Genomic DNA, 9342 nt, shown 5'->3' on the forward strand with positions numbered 1-9342 from the left:
TTACATGGTAAATTGGATTTGTAGTTTTGGTGCCACAGAGTTAAACAACGTCTGGGTTTAGGTGTAAAAGTAAATCAAGGTTAAATGCAGGTTTAAATGCAATTTTTCTTGATTTTCAGCTTTTACAAAGTTTACTGTAACATACTTTCAAGGAAAACATAGTTTTATTTAGGTTTAAAAAGAATAGCTAAAGAATTAAACCTCTCTAAACTTGATTTGACCAGGCGAGCCTTTACAAGAAAAAATGAATATAGCTAATATTTCCACAACCATTTACGGAGAAACTTCAATGAAGCTGACTGAATTCTGTGACTAAAACAAACCACAACTATCTGCTGTCATGCAGAGCTGCAGCTGTTCAGGCTTGTGAAACTACTTCCTCATTACTGTTCTCTGGAACTCCGGAGTAATTTCCACAGAAACACGTCACCCTCATCCAGCATGATATACTTATCAACAGAAAACAAAAAGAAGCCTTCTGGAGATAAGTGACGCAAATGTTACTAGAAATATACATTTTCTTTATGGGAAATAGTTCATATAAAAGTTGTACATACTGTGGATTACTCAGAGTTGTGTTTGTTTTAATTGTTGTAGAGTTTTTCTTGCTAAATTTTCCATTTACTTCAGATGTATTCATAACCAAAAATGTCCTAATTTGTTGTATTTTCTGTTGAATCTAGGTTTCAAGTAAAGACATAATTTGGGCATGAGTATTTCAAATGAGAATAAAAATAATCTTTCAATAAAAATGCATGTCAGAATTTAGATATTCATGAAATCACAATATTATCATTTATAAGAAAATAATAATTACATTACTTTCTCTACATTTTACTTATTTAAACGCAATACAATATGCAATTCTATGTAGTAGATGGATTCTTTATAATTCAGATTCCCATGCATTCTATGCATAGCTTTAACATGAGACTGACCTAATATAGAATTTTGCTTCTTTGCCACTAAAACAAAGGTAGCAGACACAAAAGGTGACTTATATACAAATACTATACTATAATATATCACACATAATGTAAATGGTCTACTTGTATAGATATATACTAAACAGCATGCTCAGAAAACCCTGCTGTGTGTAGTGTTTACACAGGTTTAAAATGAGAATTATTGCTTAAATTACGCTTTTTTTGTACATATAACTTTAAAACTAAAGGCACTGTTGCAACATGTAAAGCGGCCTCATGTGTCACACGCTGTACTAATTCTGCTTCTGAATACAGTCTCACTGCTGCCATATTGACTTTATGCAAAAACCACATGAGCAAATATTTTGGCAGTGACTCCCCTACAGCAGGTGATGTGTGTATTGCTAAAACACATGACACACACTTACAACTTTGAACAAATGCCAATGGTGGTGATTGAGAAATTTGATCCGTACCTAACCTGTGGAATAGCATCAAAAATCCATCATGCTTCATCAATGCCTCAGTGAAGAAAAGAAAACGTGCACAGGCCTACATAGAGTATTTCCTGTAACTGGAGGAGTCACTTAAGCAGGAGGAAGGTTATTGGAGGTGGAGAGATTCTGTCTTCACCGTGAGGCCTTTGATTGGAAGAATGCAGGTGAGGAGGTAGGATGTCCCAGACTAACCTTTGATTTAATCTGAGCTCCTAAGAAATTTTCTGTTATTGCTGAAACTTCTGTGTAGCCAGAGACTCTTCTGTACTGACCACCTTCCTGCACACTTGAAGCTTCAGACGGCAGCATGCAACAGCTAGGGCGGCTGAGGCTGAGGCCGTGGCTGGAGGAGCAGATTCAGTCCGGGAGGTATCCAGGAGTCAGCTGGCTGGACCAGGTAGACCCTTCATCTTACCATCATCCCCACATACATCCAAATAGTTTTTTGTAGATTTTGGTCACTTAAAGCATAAATCATGGAATATTCTTGGCAGTAATTACATTTTATTTATTCCAACAGTCGGCACGAATCTTCCAAATCCCCTGGAAACATGCTGCCCGTCATGGCTGGAGTATTGACAGAGATGCTACGCTCTTCAGGAGTTGGGCCATGCACACTGGTAGGAGCCACATACTCATGTTTTTACACTAATGTGTGCAAATCTGTTTTGTTTTTTATCCCAGATGGTTGGTCCCTCAAGCCCTTCAGACTATTTTTTATCCATCTGTTACCTATTGTTCCATCAGTCTAATGCTATGTTGTGTTACAGGTTTACATTTGTGATTATAGCCTGATGTTGTTGAGCAAAGCCACAGCCTGTAGACAACTAGCATAATGTGCTACTGGGTTCAGAGCTTCAAAGTATATATATGTATATATATATATATATATATATATATATTAGTATGCAATTCCAGTTTGCATAGGCAATACATAAACTATGATATTTCCAATAATAATAAACAGTAATATATATATATATATATATATATATATATATATATATATAATAATCATGCTGAATAATTGCTTAGCCTTGTTTGTTAAAGTGATATGTCTCAGGAAAAATTGAGTGTTATGTTGAGAACAACTACCAAGAACAAAGTGAGTGACCTTTTTAATTCTGTAGCCTTATTAAAAGGATCAGTATAAATGGGACTATTTGCCTCCCTTTGCATTCATAGTAATATTTCATTTTTACAGGTTTTCCTGGTATTTTTGGGGTTGAGATGCATAACATGTCTTCACAATGTCTCTGGCACAAGTTTACTGAGGAATCTGAACTCTACAAAATATATATAAATAATAATAATTTTTAAAAGTTATTTAATTTTTAGGAACAAACAAGAAACTGTTTCAGCCACTCCTTGATTGAAGTGTTTCCAGTGAAGAGCTACTCTAGTTGTATTGTTCAGTTTTTCTAGATCTACCACATTCCTGTCATGATGCTACTTTCCAGCTAAGGGATAAGAGTTCAGCAGAAACTTCAAGTAAAAGAAGCCAATAAAGATATAAATTATCTGTGAAAATAGTAGGCAGCAAAGATCTAAGTCTAAGTCCCTGCTATGAAAATTCTGTGCCAAAATGAAATACCATCAATCATACACAAAAAAATGAGTTTAGGCCACTTAATCTTCTCATGGCAATCACAGAACTTTAAAAAGTAAGCTGTGTCTAACTAATGAATACTTGGCTATAGTAATCAAACAAAAAAACACTGAGTGATTTGTTTGGCTTTCTTGTGGATTACACTGTGTCCAGAATCCACAGGATATGAAATAAATGTTCCATAATGTCATGACCAGAAAGTTTTCCTTGGTTCCGAGTTACTAGTTAAGTCAAGTTCTCACACACACACACACACACACACACACACACACACACACACACACACACACACACACACACACACACACACACACACACACACACACACACACACACACACACACACACACACATGTAAAGCACGTATACATATTTCTATCTTGGGAAAGTCACGGTATGTGACTGTAGCTGCATCACATCATGGGAAAGCTCCAGTTGACTTGCTGTGGATGTGCAGAGGGTCATATTACTGTCAAAGTACAACATTAATGCTCCTCAGAAGGTCTTTGGAAAAAAAACATTCAGGAGCTTCGTATGTAAGAACAGATACTCTGTATAAAAACTTGCCCAAGCTTTAAAGACATTTTAATCAAACAAAACCATAAAATAAATCAATAATATAGATCACACAGACTATATAAATATCAATCACCAACTTGTGGAAAAAAAAAGAGAGAAACCTGTGCTCCTCTAATTCTTGTTTGCCCTTGTCCGTTGTAAATGATCCATACTGGATCTTAAAGCTCCACTGACTTTATTACAGAGGCTGCCAATTATATTCAGTGGACTGGCTCAGAGCCAAATCACACAGTGCTGCTAAATTTGAGAAAGGACTCAACACACTGGATGAAGTCACTTGACAATGGGGTGATGATAGATGGTCTGCCAGTCAGTGGTAGATAATGGTTTTAGGTAGCAGCTCGGCTCAAAATGTTGTTCAAGGCAAATATTGAATTAACCCTGGAATTAATGAGGCTGTATATAGTTTCGATTTGATTATATTGCTTGTTGTACCTTGTATTGGGAAAATATTTGTATTTATGAAAGTTGTTGTCTTTTCCATAGAACACAGTGGAGACCAAAGGCCATAGTTTACAAACAACTTATTACTACTACATTCGACTACGTAAAATTGCTGCTGCAACTTTTCCAATAGAGTAACGAGGGTGCTCATTCAGGTTGGAGCAGCTGTTTAAACACTGTAAGATTCATAAAAAAAGAGTACATGTGTGCAAAGGGCTGAAGAGAAACTCCAAGATGTACTGTTGTGGACTAAAATTTACATACACTTATAAAGACATGCATATCGTGGCAGTCTTGAGTGTCCAGTGATTCCAACAAGTCTTCATTTTTTATGGTAAAATGATTGAAACACACCTTTGTCACAAAAAAAAAGCAGTCATGCATTTTGGTGTTTTCACAGATTTATTTTAGGTCCTCTAGAAATATTAGCAAATCTACTAGGTCAAAAATATAGCTACAGCAACTTGATTAATCAGTTTTTCTGATGTACACAGTTGTGTTAATCAAATTTTCTTAGAGGTATGACCTCCCAACTTCCTATTAGTGATTCCGACTGACTACAGCTGGTGACTCCTCTGAGCCAATTTAAATAGAGCTTATTTGAAATACTCATTAGACTCAGAAACAAACACTAGGACACTGGCAAAGTCTGAGGAGATAATCACAGATCGGAAAAAGCAAGTAACTGACTGAACAAGTCAGGAAAGTCACTTGGAGCCATTTCAAAGCAGCTACAGATCCATAAACAAACTGTAAATGATTTTTGTGACAAAGATGCATGTGTTTCAATGAGTCCATCATAGAAAATTAAGAGTTATAGGAGTCAATGGAAACTTCAGGTTGCCACAATATATATGGTCATTACAAGCATATGTGAACTTTTGTTTGCAGTTATACAACAATAGTAAACTATGCCAAAATTTGCCCTTAAAAGTCTTGTTTTTGCAGATATCCAGTGTTTTCACTTGTCAACTTGCTGAAATGGGGAACAGGTGTAGTCCAGGACAACACTGTTATGTGTGGTTAGAGGAGAATGCTCCAGTCACAGTCTTCATCCATATGTCGAAGCGTTATAGAATTAGCAGACATGACTGATTTCACAGCTTCAGCATGTCAATTAATTACATCCTAAAATGGTAAGAAAAGAAGAAATGGGATGCAGCTTGCTTTGAAACACTGCATCAGGGTGCACTGATTGCTCACCTGGCTGAGAAGTGCCCCAGGTTCCAGGGTGAGAGTCCTTACTGTGGGCTCAAATCCACCCCATGGCCATTTGCTGCATGTTGCACCATCTTTCTTCCCATTGTTTTGTGGGTCCCAGGACAACCATGTCACCATTTTGGCTATGAACTACAGGAAAGTCCCTCAGGCAAATCTGCAGATATATGGACTCATAGAAAGGGAGTATAATAGTTTCAAAAAGTCCACATCAGAGCCTTCATGTACATGGCCTTGATAGAGCCCTATGCTCACAGAGCACAAATGTGCTTTAAAGTCTGTGAGTCCAAGGGTGTTGTGATTATAAATATGCCAGTACATACTTCAGACCACACTAAGTCAAAGCCAGACCTGCTGCAAAGGCAGTGATTTGTGCTTTTCTACTTTTCTGCCAAGGATTTTACTTTAGACTTACAATGGTTGGCAATATGAACTCTGAATCTAAATTTATTTTGGATTTGATTTCTTTTAATTGTTTCGGTAAGCTGAATTCCTAACAAATTGGCATGATGGCAAATGTCTGAGCCTTTGTTTGTGTTTTTCAATTGGTCTGTGCTTGTTTAACCCATTTTTAACATTTTCTTTTATTGTATTTATTTATTGTGCAAACGTTGACAGTACAATATCCGGAGACACATTCTCATTTTCTCAAGTTCCAAAAATATTTTGTGCCTAATTAAATCATCTCGTAACAAATCTGAGCCAGGTAACCCACCCAGAAAACTGGACTAACTCCACATAAAGTTGGAGGAAAATACAGACATAAAAATACAACAATAAAACAAAACTAAAGCAGTAATGTTTGGTTCTATGGTCATTGACTTCAGGTCGGTACCGCCCTGGCAAAGACAAGCCAGATCCCAAGACATGGAAGGCAAATTTCCGCTGTGCCTTGAATTCTCTGCCTGACATCTGTGAGCTGCGGGAGCACAGCAGGAAGAAAGGCAACAATGCCTACAGAGTGTACAGGATGCTGCCCAGCTCACAAACATACAGACGTAGGAGAGGTAAGAAACACACAACGCAGTTTCCACTTCAGTTCTGAGACAGACCAGTGTGACAGCACTTTCTTGCTTTCTCCTCCTCTCTCAGGGCTGCGATTTTTCAGTCGACCCCGAGAAAGACAGACCAGCTTAGGAGCATGCGCATACGATGATACATACACCACACACACTTGGCAACCCACAACAACAAGATCCATTACAGACACACCACAGAAGGAAGAGAGTGCTGCAGAAGACACATTAAACAGCACTCAGACACACGGTGAGATAAATTGTTGTTGAAGTGCTTTGGTGCTCTTCTGGGTGTTGATCATAAAAGGTTCTGCCTCTGTAGCAACAGAGAGATGATAGTTATTGTTGCCATGCAGGGATGTGGGAGGCCAAAACCGAAGACCAGGAGCAGAATGATGCCGTCTTTAAGGTATCATATCTTTAACTACCTTACTGACTATATCTGCGTAGATTCTCATCCAGGTCATGGTAATCCTAAGAGCTTTTTGGTTTGTTTGTTCCAGTTTGCAGCAATCAGGCTTCAGTTCTGATTGATGGGGAGTCCCAAGTATATATTGTCACTCCCAACTCACATGACTAATGACCCATTAAGGAACTAAGACTCACATGCCTTGAGGTGTGAATGGTTGTAAAACTGCCAGGTGAGGGATGACTCAAAATGTTAATGATGATGACACTTTCTGAGAAAAGATTTCAAAGTACCTGACAGAGAAGGCAGATGGAGTGCAGAAAGGCATGTATGTGAAAAAAAGAACATCTCTAAATATAGTAGGGGGGTCTACAACACCAGTTATCAGGTACTTATAATGCAGTCTTGAGATCTTTTCCCAGAAAGTTTTGCCACCATTAGCATCTTGAATCGTGCCTTGAATCGTGGCGCATCAATGAGTCATTAGCCATCTACAGTTCAGTTGCTTTCTACTCCGACTCCTAGGATTCCTGAGTAAATTAAGTGAATTTAGTTTTTTAACCAAACAGTGTGTGGTTTCACCTGTCATAGAGATGCTCTCAGTGGCAAAATGACTGATCCTCATAGAAGCACCCTCTAGAAACCTGGAAGCAGCTGTTACCTGATGAAACTGCTTCATATTTGGCTTAACCTCTTAGAGATCTGTAGCATATTCCTAGGATTTCCCTTTGCTGTAGTTTGGATTCGGTAAATGGTGCTTTTGTGTGTGTTTGACTAACTGTTTTCCTTCCGTAGCTGATGGATCACTTAAGCAACGCAGATCTCTGGAACCAGACGGCAGAGCAGAGAGGATGGAGAACTCACACTTTGTGGGACCACTGGCACTGTATGACACTATGAAATAAAGTGTAACACAATTTATTCTGTTACATGCATTTTCTTTTTATGTACGGATTTGCTGCTAAAATGACACTAAAAACACAAGATGAATATCATTTTTTCTAGTTATGCTGTCTTTAATATCTGCACATAGTGTTTTCATTTTGACATGGATGATGCACTTCCATCTCAAACCAGAAAAATCTTGCTCAAATTTCAAAGGTTTTAATTTAGTTGTGGCAAGTTTAAGCTGCTCTCTCATGGACAACTCAAAAAAGCAGTACAGCTATTACACAATTCATCCAGTTTTTCAAGACAAAAAGACAAATGTCCTTTTTACCATGAAAGAATATATACAGTTTATTATGATTTGTACTGTGTTTCATTTATTTGTGTGATTTGTTTATTTGGTCATTTAAAATCTTCTACAAATCAGATGTAGTTCTTATGAAAGAGGATATATGGACTTTTTATTATGGAGAGGACTACGAAAAGTAATTGACAAAGCATTTTGATCCCATCTGTCTTTGAATGAGTGTTTAAATGTCATTTTGTACTCCTCAGGTGCAGGCGATGATAACCCATATTCTCTGCACACAGACAGCTACAGTGATCTGTTTGGTCCAAACTACGTCAAAGAACTCTCTGACTGGTCTGCTCATCAGCAAACTCTGCTGCCGTAGCTGTGCACCAACAACTCATCCTTCTTCTCCTCGTGTTTACCAAATATTAAAGGCTGGTTTTCCTTGAGGCCTTCTTTCTAACCCTCAGCTGTTTTCCTCCTTGTCTTTCTGCTGACCACTGAAAGAAAGAAACAAGAGAAGGCGAGAGGACAGAGGATATTGCTCCGTCAGTGGGTCGCTCGGTCATCCTCTCTGCTGAACATGCTGAGGTGAAGATCTTATTCCAAGCCAAGCTTTCCCTCTGTCAGCACCACTTGCATTCCACTATGTTTTGGTGCCTCAAACAAGCTGAAATGACACCAAGCTCACACCACAGTTTTCACAGTAAACAGATCTCATTTCGCTTCAGTGCAGGATCAGTTATGACCCTCCTGCTTCGTTGAATTTGACTGGAAGTTTATTCAATATACAGTAAATGAAGTGCAGAACAAAGCGGCTGGACATGCAGTACATGGAATAGTTTGTAGGTTTGTTTAAACCTGCTTTGCCAGTCACAAGATAAAACATTCTGCATAACACTATGTATACTATGTTTTTTTAGTGGATGTGTGTGTATTTCCTTTACATTTCTGCCATTGTTTTTAAGATTTCCACCACAAGATACTACAGTTTGGCATTCTACTTTTTTTTTATGTCAGTTTGTTTTGTGTGATTCTGTACAACCTAATTTGTGTTTGTTTTGTATTTTGAAGTGCATGAGTCTTTATAGCCTGTGTATATATTAAAAATAAAAACTGATGGGAGCTGTGTGTATCACTTGAATAAAATGTGTATCCGACCTAGGAATACATTATATGTGCTTGCTGTGGTTGGAGACGTGGGGCCAAATGGTCACCCTCAACCTACAACTCTAAAAACAGCGACAAAAACACAGCTGTTTTAAAGCTGTGGACTGCTCCATGAATCAGGAAGGCGATGTTAATATGGTGTATATGAGGACATTGAATTTTATGTTAGTTTCATATTAAAACACCTTTATGTTAGTAATTATAGCTGCTTGTTGATCACTATATTTTACCACTGCAGGAGAGACTTTAGTGCAAACAGTAAACCTGTAAGTGCTCTGGGCTTAACAGGGATAG

General features: G+C 38.0%; 1 protein-coding gene across 1 annotated transcript; it reads left to right on the forward strand.

Moving 5' to 3' along the window:
• Nucleotides 1-883: 883 nt before the first annotated feature.
• irf1a (interferon regulatory factor 1a) lies at nt 884-9013 on the forward strand. The gene is made up of 7 exons (XM_055010594.1): nt 884-1820; nt 1944-2043; nt 6101-6280; nt 6366-6539; nt 6646-6698; nt 7494-7584; nt 8142-9013. Exons 1-7 carry the CDS (start codon nt 1731-1733, stop codon nt 8258-8260), a joined length of 807 nt encoding a protein of 268 aa, XP_054866569.1. The 5' UTR covers nt 884-1730; the 3' UTR covers nt 8261-9013.
• Nucleotides 9014-9342: the final 329 nt, after the last annotated feature.

This window comes from Amphiprion ocellaris, chromosome 1, assembly GCF_022539595.1.
Source record: "Amphiprion ocellaris isolate individual 3 ecotype Okinawa chromosome 1, ASM2253959v1, whole genome shotgun sequence".
In the NCBI taxonomy this organism is placed as follows: domain Eukaryota; kingdom Metazoa; phylum Chordata; class Actinopteri; family Pomacentridae; genus Amphiprion; species Amphiprion ocellaris.

Excerpts from the sequence above, each read along its gene's own strand:
- irf1a (XM_055010594.1), top strand. The coding sequence starts at position 1,731 with ATGCAACAGCTAGGGCGGCTGAGGCTGAGGCCGTGGCTGGAGGAGCAG. Across the intron at positions 6,281-6,365 it reads AACATACAGACGTAGGAGAG|GGCTGCGATTTTTCAGTCGA; the intron begins GTAAGAAACACA and ends CTCCTCTCTCAG. Across the intron at positions 7,585-8,141 it reads TTTGTGGGACCACTGGCACT|GTGCAGGCGATGATAACCCA; the intron begins GTATGACACTAT and ends TGTACTCCTCAG.